At 43.7% G+C, this 14,682-nt stretch overlaps 1 protein-coding gene across 9 annotated transcripts in view; it reads left to right on the top strand.

Annotated features, from left to right (window-relative positions):
* The window catches only part of MGA (MAX dimerization protein MGA), a 65,652-nt gene extending 56,774 nt beyond the window's left edge, over nt 1-8,878 (top strand). For all 9 annotated transcript variants that reach the window (XM_075754430.1, XM_075754422.1, XM_075754424.1 and 6 more), the window contains 4 exons: nt 1,185-1,418; nt 2,487-2,663; nt 3,102-3,254; nt 4,267-8,878. In XM_075754430.1, the coding sequence (XP_075610545.1) occupies nt 1,185-1,418; nt 2,487-2,663; nt 3,102-3,254; nt 4,267-5,567 (1,865 nt within the window). In that variant the 3' untranslated portion in view covers nt 5,568-8,878. The remainder of the gene's footprint in view (nt 1-1,184; nt 1,419-2,486; nt 2,664-3,101; nt 3,255-4,266) is intronic.
* The last annotated feature ends 5,804 nt before the right edge of the window (nt 8,879-14,682 follow it).

Genomic DNA, 14,682 nt, shown 5'->3' with positions numbered 1-14,682 from the left:
AAATCTCTGACTCCTTTGGTCAACTTTGCAAATAACTATCTTTGTCCTGCTTTTCTGAGAACTAGTGCTAGTAGTGTCTAAAAGAAGGCAGCTCTGTCCATAGAACAAAGTTGCAGTATATTCTGAGCTGCTACTCATCTAGGCATTTCAAGACAAAACCGTGTTGTATTTACCATGTCTGTCTCATTTGGAGCTGTAGGACACATGTTCAGCAGCTGCCAAAATGTGTGTGAACAAACAAAATGTTAAATTATTCTTGTAATCTTGTTATCGTCTGGGAATAAAAACAGAAGACTACCTGTAAAGTAGAAATGAGAGATACTTAAATCTTGTGCATTAACAGATTCACATAAATACACATTTGAGGTACTTGGTTAAAAAAAAAAAAAAAAAAAAAGTTTTTTATTGAACCCTCATCTTAATCCAGAAATGTATGACAGGCCTTTTGGGCAGGGAATGAAAGCAAATAACTTCACAAAGTAATTTTCTGATCTTTTGCATTCCTAGTGAAGTACCTCAAAACTGATGAGGAAAAAAATCTCTCTCAGTAGAGTTAGTTAAATATAGACTTAATTAAAGATAGATCGTCATGTTAGAACATAAATGCTAAGCAGAAAACGATCCAGTATAGTTTTTTCAACTTTGATCATGTTAAATTGTGTCCTTCTGCAGAAAACAAATTATTTATAATATCTTTGTGTTTGTTCAAGGTTATAATTTTCACATCAATGGTAAACTGTATGTGAGTTTAGATCCAAATGTCATTTGAGTAACAGAGTCCATTAGTCCAAGCAATTTCATATGAGGTAAAGGTAACATTTTTGTCTGGTAGTCTCATACATTCATCATTAGGAGAGATGTGAGGGTTTTTTTACAGCTGTGGATATTCTCAAATGGTACTTGTTCAGCAAGAGCTAGTGCTTGTCCAAGCCAATTCCTGCTCATCAAAGTTGCAGATAAATTCTAAAATGTATGGATGTTTCTGAAGAAAAAAAAATTATCTTGGCATAAATAGGTAATTACTTCCCTCTGTTATTAAGTATGCTATTTTCTTGGTGGGGGTGGTGGTTATCTATTGTACAGTAGTTGAATGGTGTCAACTTAATAGATTTTTAGTTCTGTCTTCAGCTCTTTAGTTTTGGAGAGTTTGAAGATAGGTTGACTCGGTGATAATTTTTCTGTAGGGAAGACAGAAGAGGTTGTCCTGAAGAAGCTAGAATATATTTACGCCAAACAAAAAGCAGTTGAAGCACAAAAAAAGAAGAAACAAGCTGAGCCAGAGGAAACTGTTGTAACCTCAACTGCTAGCACACAGCAAGAAGGATCTTCTGCTCCCTCCAGAGAGCTGGCCCAAATGGCAATGACAAATAGAAGAGGCAAGCCATTGATACTTGCCAGAAAAGGAGTCCGTGCCACAGGTAGGCTGAAAGCATAAAGGGGAGACAGACATTGAAGCAGCACCCCATGGGAGGGCAAAGTGCTAGCCTGCTTGTGCAGGCAACTTCTTTCTTGATGCAGAATTGAGTATAGGACCAGGAAGCGTCCCTCCAATAGGTGTGGAAACCATTTGTTTTCAGTAAGGGTGAGACCAGCACTGCTGAGGTCTTCCAGTGAACGTGACTTTGGAGGTTCAGAATGATAGGAAGTAAATCCCTATTAAGTTGTCCTTCAGTCTCAGGGAGTTTCACTGCAATCTTGCAATAATTTCCGAGAGTCAAAGGTGGTTCTTGTTTTGCTGACTCAAAACCTGAAGCTCAGCCCCCAGAACACTGGAGTTACTAGAATAGATTCAGTTTATTAAAAACCCTCCCTCGAACGAGCTAGCTGTCAAGATTGTGGAATACTGGCTCTTAAATGACAGAATTATCAGACACTTGAGAATTGTTTTTGACTTGAGAACTTGTAAAGAAGTATTTGGTGTTTGTGGGGACTTTTGCACCATAAATGTAGGAGGGAACAAAAGAATGGCAGAAATCCAAACTTTCATGGTAGTACCACTATAAAACTCTTTAAGGATCTGGTGATGTTTGTTTCTTATTTTGGTAATAATGAATAGACCTTACTTGAAGTAGTCTTGGGCTTTTATAAAAAACCGGTCATTCTGGTTTCCCAAGCTTCATTTTTGTCCAGTCCTGGGGAAGTCTGGCATCAGGATTTGGATGTGGTGAGAGAACTTCCTTTCTTTATTTGGACTGAACAAGTCCTCTTTGTAATTTCAGCAAGGCTGCTCTAACACTTGACGAGGATGCCACTCTGGAGAGTTAGGATTGTTACACCGCGCAGGGAGATAGTACTGGCTCTAGCTGAGTAGGTGAGGTTTCTGGAGTCTGCATGGCTTCTGTAGCAGCTTTCTAATCTAGGGCTTGTAAACCTCCTAGCTGGAGTTTGTTCCACAACTGTACTTAACACTGGATCGCAGGATAGCATTTGCCATCAAGGGCTCTATGCTAGAATAAATGACGGATTTACATCTTTCTTTTTTACAGAGGACACCTCATCTTCTCTTACCCTAACTGCTGCAAGCCTAGTGATGACCCCACAGGGGCAGGTGCTTACACTGAAGAGCCCGTTGGTACGAGGGCAGGTAGCAGCTGTTCCTTCCACACTATTGCAGGCTGAATTAAAACCTCAAGCTGTCAATACTGCCATGACAGCACAGCCAGGTATGATCATGGGAGAATGTCAATGAACATCAGTATGATGCTGTTCATAGATGTGCATAGCAGCTTACAAAATAACATGTTATTTAACTTTTGCTTTAATTTTTTTGGGTGGATTTTTTTTTTTTTTTTTTACAACTTAACTGACTGAGGTGGGACTTGACTGATCAGAGAGATTTGGTATAATTAACTCAAACTATCAGTTTATCAACAGGTAAGTAAAATTGGTTAAATTTTTTGCTATTCTCAAATTAGGAAAGCATAAATTGGTTAGGTGATTAAGAAATTTTCCCTATGTTTTTATTTTTTATCACTTTCAGATGGTATTTACAGTGTAAAGTCTTGCCTAGAAGTGCAAGGCTCTTTATTTTCCAGACTTAACTGAGTATCTGAAAAGCTCTTGTTTCCACCTCACCCCCCCTTCCCCTTTTCTTGGAGAAGGTATTGCTTCTGTGATGATTCAGCTGCCAGGATCAACAGTTCCTGTCCAAGTAAAAGGAATCCTTACTAACTCTACCATTCCCATTACACTGTCAACTGTTGCTGGAAACCCAGTGCCCTCCACAGTAGTATCAGCTACAGAACCCCATTCAGGTAGGCTCTTTGTTTTTTATGGATCTTTTTGTTTGCATGATGGGAACGTTACCCTTGCAAAAATGAAGGCAAATTGTTTTCTCACTAAGAAGTAATGATAGGTATTATTGTCTGGGTATTCAAAGAAAATCACCATTAAATGTTTTGAACAGTTTAGATGGGCCTCTACGGGATTATAGATGAGAGCTTTTTAACTCTCCTTCACCTCACTGATCCTCCTTGCCCTCAGCAAAATCAGAGTAAGTGGGGACTGGAAGGTGTCTGTGATGTAATGCATCCTGCTGGGGAAGTTGCAGTGCAAAGTGATGGGGGGGGGGGCTGTTGAAAATGTTTGCCTGTTACATGCAGGCCCTTGGCATACTCTGCCGGCTCTGCTGCCCATTGGAGAGACCTTTTTCAAGACTGAGTGCTGTACCTCAGGTCTAGACTTGGGGTGGTTCCTGCCAATAGTGTGCTGCTTGCCGTCTGTTGTGTTAAAGCAAGCCACTCCTCACGCTCTGCTTCATTGTAGTCAGTTGGTCATAATGAAAAAGGAATGTTCATATTTGGGGTTGAGGAAAAATCTGAGTGCTATAAATAGGAAACTGCTTGGAGGCAAAAAGGAAATAATTGTGTAGTCCCTGAAATGCTTCTGTAGTATTGTGCACAAAAACAGTATTGCAAAATGTGAGCGTAAAAGTGAAGCATGCAGAAACGTTCTGTTTCCTTTGTGCACCACCATCAGAACTGTAAGCATTACAGTTACTTACTTGCCTTTGTGCTGGCCTGCTGAAGGAAGGGACCAGGCAAGTGGTTCTGGGATAATAGATGTGGAGCTTGCTCTTTTTCTACAAGTTGAAAGTTAAGCTATTCATGTTTTAAGGCTTCACTTGACCAAAACTGTATAAGCAGTTTAAATTTTGAATAGCAGCTTACTTGAGGAAGACCTGAAAGTGAGCCAATTATATTTAATTACGAATTATCTTGCAGTTAGAATGGATCCTGATAGGTGCTGCTTTGTTTGGTTTTGCAGAAAGTGAAGATTCATTCATGATGCCAAAGATTGTTAATGTGACATCCCTGGCTGCTGAGGGAAGCATGAGTCTAAACCTGAACAGAAGCAAAAATTCTAGTATAACGACAGCTGCAAGTACTCAGGCTTCTGAGAAATCCTTGGTTGTAGCACCCCTTGAAAGTAGGAAGAGTGATAGCATCCTTTCAGAAGAAAAAGCCAAACCATGTCCTGGAGACAGTGGTGGAGACGGAAGAAATACCACAGGTCCCAAAAAAGTTTTCTTTGAAAATAAAGATGGCTTTCCACAGCTCCAGAACGTATCGTGTACAAAGGAACCTCCAGAGTCCTTCAGCAAAAAGCTCTGCATTGGTGAGTTTGCAGGGAGCCAAGCCAGGAGGAAAGATGGTGATCCTGGAGGGGAGAGATTAAGATCTAAAGAATTCCCGTTCCGCAAGCTGCAGATCAAAGATTCCAGGATAGAAATGGAATTGAGGAAAGTGGCGTCTGCAATGGAGGAAGCTGAACTGGATGCAAGTGAGTTACTGAGCAGCATTGAGGAGAGTGATGACACGGATGAAACCCTCACTTCATTGCTCAATGAGATTGCCTTCCTCAATCAGCAGTTGAATGATGATGCTTCAGCTATGTCAGAACTGCCCAGCGCTCTCAACTCAGATTTCTCTCGTGAAGATGCAAAAGCTCATCGGGGAACTGCCAGTGATCTCACTGCTGCAGATGGGTCTTCCTTTCAGTTTGGCCATTTGGGAGGCGGTTTTAAGGATCTTTCTGAAGTTCCCGAGGGTGGTGGCTCTATGAGCCCTCTCCTGCTTCACCTGGAAGATGATGACCTTACTGATGGGGACAAGAACTCTGGGGAGCCTTCATCTGAAGCAGACGTTTTAAAGATAGTAATAGGTGCTGAAATGAAGGATCCACTTCCCAATCTGTCTGTAACCAGTGGTGGGAATGGCAAAACCGTAACGACCTTGGCAGAGACCACTAATGTGACTCCACCAGTTTTGCAGATGAAGACTAATCCAGAAGCGAGTAATGCTGACACTTTGTGGAGGCCCATGCCCAAGCTGGCACCGCTTGGCTTAAAAGTGGCAAGTCTGCCAGTGGACTCAGAAGGGCAGAGTAATAAAGTGATGCCCTTGTTGGCACCTGTAGTTGCAAAACTGGCACCCAGTGGGGTAAAAACTTCATTACCTGTAACCGTTCAAGAAGGACAAGATAACAAAGTGATGCCCACGTTAGCACCTGTGGTTACGAAACTGAATACTACTGGGACCTTGCCTTCCAATTCTGCTGGCAAATAAATGCATATATTTTTTATCAGAGACTGGAATGGAGATCCAGAGCAGTGTGAACCAGTGTCGGAGTTCAGCAACCTCCCTTGTCTGCAATGCTTATTTTCCGTTTGACAGCAGCACTCTCTTCATCTGAGGGCAGGCCCCAAATTGAGAAATAAGTGCTATGAAACTTTAAGCATGTTGACATATTTTTACCTCACTGTTATATTCTGGTTGTTCTTCCCCATCACAAGCCAAGGAAGATGATCTATAACCATTGCTGGGCACATGGTATCCTTCTAAAATTGAGTCCTTCACAGAAATAGTTTGTCAGACTGAGAAACCTAGGCTATTGAAAGAGATTTCTTCCCCCCACCCCCACCCCACCCCCCCACCCCCCCCCCCGGTAGGAAGGCAACTGTCTTACTGGGGAAAAAAATCTGGATTACTTGGTTTTGTACCAGGCAAATTATCTATGCAGAAATGGGATTGTTCACATTTGCTGTTTTTAATGTTTGCAGAATATGATGAATGTGCAGAGATGAGATTGCGATTACTTTCAAACTTGTCACCTAGAGCAGCGGAAGGGAAATCTGTGAGACTGTTGCAGAGGGCTGAAGTGAAAAGTTTTTGTTCTTTGGTGCTAGATAGATCTCTGGCAGAAACTCTTTTTAGGAGCTTATGCACAGAAGATTTTAATAAACATCTGTAACTCTCACTACATGGGGAAGAAAATTGTATTTCCCAGTGTAATTAGAAGTAGGACAGTGGGTTAACTTTAACAAAACTACTAAAAAAACCCTCACTTTTGCCTCCTGCCCCTATACAAATACTCTTTCCTTTGATGCTTAGGGCATCTGGAAGAAAAAATTAGTAGAAAGAAATTTGGGCACCCTATTGCTACGTGTTTAAATACATTGCTGAAGTAGCTTGAGTGTTTTCCCAGTTCTTGTTTTCTTTCCTCCTGTCATTCTTCGAGATGTATTTGGTGGCTAGGAATGGTAATAGGAAGTGTTGCTTCATAAAAATACAGAACGCTTTCAGGACTGTTGTAGCTTAGCATAAATGAGCGAGTTGTATATGTGAATGTATATATGAAAATATGTGTATATCTTTCCAAACCTTCCATTTCTTTATAAATTCAGGAAAGGTACTCAGAGGTTTCTCACTGCATTTGCACAAGCTGTGTATAGCAAAAACAAACAAAAAAGTCAACAAAAATGCTCATTACCAGGGAAATAGGGCAGTATTGAATCACAAGATGTATTTTTTATTCTTCTCTGCCACTGCTTACTCAATAACCTGTAGATACTCTTCACTGTTCAGCTCTTGGATGTGAAGGGCCTACAGACTGTAAAGATATTTATATTTTTGTACACAGTTTTTTGTTTTCATAGTTTTCTTGACAAATGAAATTTTCAGCCTAGGAGAGATGATTTGTTAATGAGTGTATACACAATCTTTTCCTATCAAGTTTGTAAATAGGAGCTATGGTGTGCTTGAGGGGCTTCTTAACTGCTCCAAAAAGGTAAAAAACATTGCCACGAAAATGATAACAGAAATCGGCGGTGCATTTTGCTTTATGTTTAGGAATGTAATCCCCTGTAGCAGCAGCAGCAGCAGGGATTCCTGCCCCCCCCCCATTCCCCATCTTTGGTGACGCAGTAATGCAGGGATTTCCTCTCCCCAGCACTGAGGTTGTGCAGGTGTTGAGAGCTACATTCTTCCGCATTTAGGGAGCAGTGTTTGTACATGGTTCAACTGTACGCCCTGTTCAGTAAGCTGCATCTTCTGGATCTGTGGCTAGGTTAGATCCACCAAGGGATACATGTACCTTGGGTGTTTCCTCATCTTTTTTATGATTTTATGTTATGCTGCAGAGGAGAGAAGCCCTTCAAGCTCGTTATGCATAAAGTTACTCCAGAGCCTACATAAAAAAAGTTCTTCACCTGGCCATTCTAAATGGTGTATTTTAAAGCAGTTACGTAAAACTATTGCCTTTTGCATATTTACTACTTCAATATTTGATACAAGTCCTGTGTTAGTGATTTGGAAAAGAGAGTATAGGTCAGCGTGAGAGTCATGCGGGATCTTAACAGTTGTCCCTGATTGCCTTAGAAAAGGGAATTTACAGTATGAATAAGTATCTAGACATACGTTGCTTATTATTAAAGCATTTTAACCTTATTTTAAGCCAGTGGAAATCTGGAGTAACTAAATTGGTTTAGTAGCACTACATCAGACTTAAATTTATTTACCTGGGAATCTGGTTCTGAGCATTTCTAATAGGCTGAAGCTGCTTATTTTTTTACCTACGGCAGTTAGTTTTGCCAATAGATTTCATTCCTCCTACGCATGAAACAGCAACCGGAACTGTGCTGTGATTCCTTTCAAATTCCTAATCACCGACCTTTCTTTCTGCACCTCATCCTTTTATGGTTCCAAATGGCTAATTTTAATTACAGAATTGCATGCTAATCATACCCAAATACTTTTTAAAAGTATGTGTGTTTTGCACACTTCTGTGGGACAGAGAAAGCTGCAACATGAAAACCACTCAGATATTATCTAAAATAAACGCTGTACTTTTGAGGGTGTTTTGTCCATTATCAAGGTAATGGAAAATGCCTGGATGGATGTATTTACTGTTTGGCACCGGGCAGTAAGGAATTTTACTGCAATAAAAATGTACTGTGTAAAGATGACAGCAAAAAAGTTTTCGTTCCTGGACATGATTGCTAAATTAACTAAGAACAGACCCCAAATCTGGCTGCAAAAAGCGGTAGTCGGTGCAGTTCCAAGAAGGATCTGTGGTGGGTTCTACCAGGCAACAAAGCATGTTCCAAATGCTCTTCATTTCTGCTCTCCTTGTTCAACCATCTCATGTCTGCAGCATAATATTTTGCTATGAATTTAAATGCTGACTCTCTCTTTATTGCTCTTTCATCAAGCTTCCATTGGTTTGGAACAAACCTTTTAAAAATTATACGTGCTGTCTTTTGAGGCAATAATGCAAGAATATGACACGTAATGAAAAGATGTTAGAATCAGGAGAACGAAGGAAACCCCTGCGAGGCGCACGTTCTCACTAGACCAAGAGACCTGGAGATTTTCTTTGTTTTTTACACATCTGTAAATAGACTGGAATGTTTTTAAGAATATAATGAAATGTCAGATTTAGCTTTTTTCCTTTTATATATTAAAATATATCTTTCCCTCTTTTCTGCTTTTGAAAAATTGATATTTTTGTAGAAATCTAACAGTACAGGACTCTTAAATAACTGTATGTGAGGGACAAAGTGTAAAACTAAAATAAACCAATCGAGGTCAACTAGAAACTGGCTTTGCAAGTTTATTGCAGGGAGGGAGAGGGAGCGGAAATGACGTGGTGGCTTGCTGCTGGGGACACATGGCGTTAGACCCGAGCAAATGGCACACACGTACGCTCTGAGGCAGAAGTTTGGGCAGTGCATACATCTGGGGTTTGGTTCAAGTCATCGGACAACTCTGAGGAGGTTTCTCTCTTTAGTTTTGCGCAATATGCAGGAAATGTTATTGGTTGTAAAAGGGCATTTTTGACTTGCTAAATGCAGAAAAAGTACCAAAGGGGCTTTATTTTCACCAAAATGCATCTTGAGCAGGAAGCCAATGGGGTTAACATTCAGTCATGGCATAAAAAGGAAAAAAAACGCAACAGTTGAAGATTGTCCACATAAAATCACTCTCCACTCTCCCTCCCCCAGCCCGGTTAATCCTTTCTATCTGTGTCCTTTAGAGAAGCTGCACAACACAGCTGCCTTTATGGGAACAGGGCTGAAAATCTGTCAGAGGAGATGCTTTTTTAGAAGAAATAGATAAAATGCCTATAACAATTCACCGTCTATCACTTCCATATCCATTAAATGGAAGATAACACATTTGCTAAATGTTTTTGTGGGGGTTTTTTAAGTAGTAAATGTCTACAAATGAGCAAGTTTGACTTAGAGACCTGAGAAAAGAAAATACAGTGAAGAGAGCAATTAAGTATGACAGTAAGTGATGGTCTGGGGAAGACATGTTGCAGAGTATTTTTTTTTTTTCAAGAGGAAGATCAGATCTCACAGGAGAGAATGAATAAAAATGGGTGATGCAGTCAGGTAATGTATTTTTGAAAACTTTTGATGAAATCTTTGAGCAAGGCCTCATCCCATGATTCTTTATTTTAAGGGGTAACGTTACTTCTTGGAATAGGAAGGAAGATGAGCGTAAAGTATATCCAGTCAGGCTTGCAATGGAAAGAATGTATCAGCAGAGTCCCATGATGATCTGTGCTGGGGACCTGTGTTTTCCAGCATAATCATTGTGTTCTTGGAAACACAGATGATGGTACAAATAAGCTCAGTTGACAATGAAAAGTTACGGGGAGCTTTTGCAATAACTGATTTAAGGCTAAATTCAAGTCCATAAATGCAACCCAAAAATGTGCAGAGGACCAGTTAGTCCATAATTAGCAATGGATGGAATCTAAATTAATTACTGTCATTTTGGGTCATAGTAGTGGAGGAATTGTGACGCTATTTGTGATGACCTAAGCTCAGTGCATCACCTATTTGCCCTTTTAACTGCTGCTACAGACCAAGAAGGCGTCATTACACCACTGTATACTGGGTTATTCCCGTGCATTTCAATTTTGTGTTGCCTCAGCCGGCACTTTTGTTGTCTGTCTTGGATCTCTTGGCAGTTGCAGGCCCATGACAGGTGACGGCTCTTTTGGAAGTCCGCTCTCTTCATTTTGAAACAGAATTCTACCCCTGGAAGGATTCGGAGTCTGCACTTGTCTGAGATTCTTTTCTGACGAAGAGGAAAGCTGCGGCCTGGCCTCGCAGGCTGCTGCATCAACAGCCTGTGCAGCATTTCAAGCAGCTGGGAAGCCCTTTGCCCCAGGCTGCAGCCGCACAACTCCCATGTGCTCATCAGCACGTCCCTGTGCCAGCAAGGCCTCCAGGACGTAGGGTTACATCTGTCAGTAATCCGCCCTACCAGCCTGGAGCGTCCGACCCCCAGTACATGAATGCCCCTGCCCTCCCGTTTTAGCGAGGCTGCTGTCTCACAGCCCCTTGCTGGCTGCAGGGTTCCAGTGGTACAAAGCACAAGCACACAACTCCCCTCACTTTCAGAGCATTCACTTACCTGGTTCGTCTTGCTCTCGCGAGGGTTCCCTGGTTTTTGTAGGACTGCCTGTGTACAGGACTGTGGTTCCTTGAGGTTACAGCTATTGGCCATGGTGTTCCGGTGAAAAGCAGATGCTGGAAGTCAAAGCTGGAACCCAGTGGTGACTTTCTAACACACCGCCTTTGCAGCCTTCCCTCGGCCCTCAGCGTGAGGGAAGCACCACCTGGACCAGGACCCATGTCTGTGTGAGATAGGGGGGTGTATCACCACCACCCTGGCGAGGGGGTTGGTGAGGGCAGCTGTGCCACTCTGCCCTGGGTCGCAGGCTACGTGGGTGTGAGCGGGAGGGCTGCAGTGCTCTGAGAGCAGGGCTCGCTCTCTCTTGTGCCGGCCTGTTGGGACCAGGTCTGAGGAGAGGAGAAGGGCTTTTCTGTGGGTTTGACTTTCTTTTCTCTGGTGTGCCCCGGGTCTCCTGGCTCCTGACTGACCTCGGGGCCTCCGTCGTTCTCCTGCCTGACACGGAGAGGTGCCCCTCGCAAACGCCACAGCCTGCTGAGCCTCAGGGGCTAAAACCAGGCAATTAAACAGCAGCTAAAAAAAGATACACAAACATAAGCCGTATGCCATTTTTAGTGGCTTTCAGTTGCAATTAACTCCTTAGACAACAGCTTTATGGAACAACTTGCCTGGCTCCTCGGCTCTTCCTGGGCTGTTCCTCTCTGGCCAAGGCCAGAGGCCCTGCTGGGGCAGGGCTGCGTCCGCCGCCGTGCAGCGAGAACCCCGAGGTCTGTGGCTCTGCCCCGGTTTCTCCCTCGTGCGGGGCTGTACGGGCACAAAGCTTTCAGGTAAGGTCTGTGGGCTGGCAGGGGTCTGCACAGCTTAAGTTAGTAGCTGAAGCTCCCAAGCCCTGCAAGGATGTAAAATACTTCACACCGCTGAGGTGCCAAAGGACCTGGAAAATGGGTTTTGGATCCCTGGACTTTGGGATCCAGTCATCTGTGATAGTTATTAGTAAAAGATGTAAAATAACCCTAGTTATAACCAATAAGCTTTAAAAAAAGGGCCAGAGTTTGGTTTTAAACTGTGCTGGATCCATTCTACACAAACAACTAAATGAGAGGGTGAATGCATGACAAAAGCTCACTGGATTCTGTAATAGCACAATGTGGTTTTGGCCTGTGGGGACTGGGTGGCTGACCGCCCTTCTGCACCTTCTGCAGCCTCAAAATATGATCAAGACTGGTTAGATTTGCAGCTACTTGATTGTTCTGATTAATGAGAAGTCCATTAGCAGGATAGTAACAACTTTACCGGTGTTTTTAGGGCGGCACACCGTTGTTCCTCCTAAGGACTGAGAAGGGCTGTTGCAGCAGCACGTGTCGCTGTAGCCTCCAGTTCAACACCCGGCCAGGATTTCCTGCAGCAGTAAGAGGAGAAGGGAGGGTCTGTGCTGGAGGTGACAGGGTAGTTTGGCAGAAGTTTGCTCCCTCCTGCTTCCCTTCGGCTCGCCCTGCCCTCTGCATGACTGAGGGCTTACCAGTTGTGCTCTTTTATTCATGCAACATCTTCCACCCTGAGGTGTCCTAAAACAATGATAAAATTTTTGAAGGGATCCTGGAATTCCTTGCCGAGTTGTTTTTCTCCTGAAGGACAAATCCAACGGTGATCAGGTATCTGGTTTCTTTTGATATCAAATGAAGCCCAGAGCTGTTTGGGTAAACAGCAGCTAAAGATTCCTCTTCCTGCAGGAGTGGCTTGTTGCTTGGCATGGATGAAGCTGCACTGCCCTCAGCCATAAGCCCTTGGCACTTTATGCGTGGGGGCACAGCTCTCTGTTAGACAGCATTGGCCATCCCTGCCTAAGCCTGAGGTACTGGCAGCGCCGAGCTTTGAAAATGCGTTAGCTAAAGTTTCTTGAGACATTCTGGACCTGAACTTTACTGTAAAATGATGTTATGCAGCTGGAGTAAAACATGATTCGATAAACCATTAGTGTCCCTTTGGCGCCTGGCTGGAGCCACATTTTGTATGCTCAGCCTTGTAAAGGCAGCAGGACCCAGACAAGGTCCCTCCTGCCCAGGCAGCCCTGTGTGGGAGCAAGATGCTGGGGTGGGTGGGAGGCTGGTGGGGAGCCCCCGCAGAATGCACCCCGCAGATGTGGGGCGAGGGGCAGTGGCTGGCTTGGCAGGGCTTTGCTGAGTTTGGGGCATGTGGGAGGCGGTGGTGGGGCCTGATGAGGGCCTGGGACAGGTTACAGGGCTGGATAAATTTGGATGGGCCAAGCTTCAGCAAAGTTCAAACATACGTGAACGTTTCCACATGCGAGATGGATAACACAGCAGATAGGATTTCCTGCTCTGGTTATCTCGATACTTTTTTTTAACGATGTAGATCTGATGTGATAGTGTTATAACTTGCGTTAAGGTGACTGGCTGGAAAAGCATGACAGAAAATCTTTTGCAACAGTAATGATTAATTCCTCCTCCTCAACCAGTGCTCTCACTTCTAGGTTACAATGACTCTTTGGTTTTAAAAAATGGCTCCAGCAGCCTTTCAGCTCGTGACCACATTGCAAAGCTTTAAATTTGCTTCCTCAGCTTTTGAGCGTCCATGGCAAAAAAAAAAAGAAAAAAAGACAAATGTCTTCCTGCAGAATCTCACCCCACAAATGTTTTGTGGCTCTGACATATGGGGCAATCAACTTGAACCAGGAGGCTTAGCCTCCAGGAAGAAATTTTAATAAATGGCTCCCATCAGGCAAGCTGAACTGATGGCAGCCACAGTGGGAATTGTTTACTACCGTGCTCGAGCATAGACAAGGCCTCATTGTCTGGCTTTGACGGGGAAAATGTCCAGTTTCACAAACTTTGCTGAGCAAGGGAGAAAATAATTATATTGCAGATCAGCTTACAAGGGGCACATTCATGTTTGAAAGAAAACTTGATTTTCATAGGGCGAGGAAGAGAGGCACAACTGCCAAAGGGAAAAGCCAGCAGCTTTGGTGATCTACTAAAATTGCCTCAAGCCAGAAGTTATTCCTGGCTGAAGGTGGGTCCCAAGGGGCCGGATCCTTGGCTCAGGCAGCGCAAGTGGAAAGCGTGCGGGAAACCGAGCACTCCGCCGCCTCCGGAGCTGCTCTGTGCGCAGCCGGCACCCGGGCGCAAGGCGGGCAGGGCAGAGAGCAGAGCCCTCACTGTGGCTGGACGCAGAGCTGCAGCAGCGTTCCTCCCACGAGTCACGAACCCGGGTGGGTGATGGGCTCCCCCAGGCCCCTCGCTGGGTGGGTGACATGGTGCCGCAGAAGCGCTGCTGCCTAGAATTTGCCTGTTTTCAACTCCCAATTACTGCAGTTGCAATTTCGTTTGCAGTATTTGAGCAAAGGGTTGGCAGCATTTTGCTTCATGTGTTTTTACTTAGGGAGACGACAGGGTAAATATTGAAGGAATATGTTTTACAGTACTGGGTTGGCTGATGAGCCACATGCAGCCGGCCCAGGCTGCTGACTGACTGCCTTCCCCCCAGCGCTGGGAGCATTAGCTGAAGCCATTTTGGTTGTCTCCCCAAGGGGGAGGATGTAATTATCTTCTTTTTGCAAGATTGCATGTAATTTTCTCCCCTCTATCTTAGAAAAAAAATAGAAACAGAAGCAGAAATGAACTGTGTAACAAGCTGATAACCTATTAATTCTTTCATCAGATTGAAAGTAAAGCTTGAATGAGTCCAGTGCTATAAATCTTACTATTTTTTGTGAACGTTTCTCTCAAGGAAGCATGCACTCTCCTTTTTGCAGGAAGCTGTACCACCAGCATAAACCCAGTTTGTTGTCATGGCAATGTCAGTAGTTGCCTTATCTGTACACCAAATTGTAGGCATTCCTAGGATCATTGGAAAATTCAGGTGGGAAGGGATCTCTGGAGATCCGTAGTCCAGCCTCCTGCTCAGGGCAGGGTCAGCTATGAGATCAAACCAGGTTGCTCAGGGCTTTCTCCAG

Source organism: Balearica regulorum, chromosome 5, assembly GCF_011004875.1.
Source record: "Balearica regulorum gibbericeps isolate bBalReg1 chromosome 5, bBalReg1.pri, whole genome shotgun sequence".
NCBI lineage: Eukaryota > Metazoa > Chordata > Aves > Gruiformes > Gruidae > Balearica > Balearica regulorum.
This window is presented reverse-complemented; position numbering and strand designations above follow the sequence as displayed.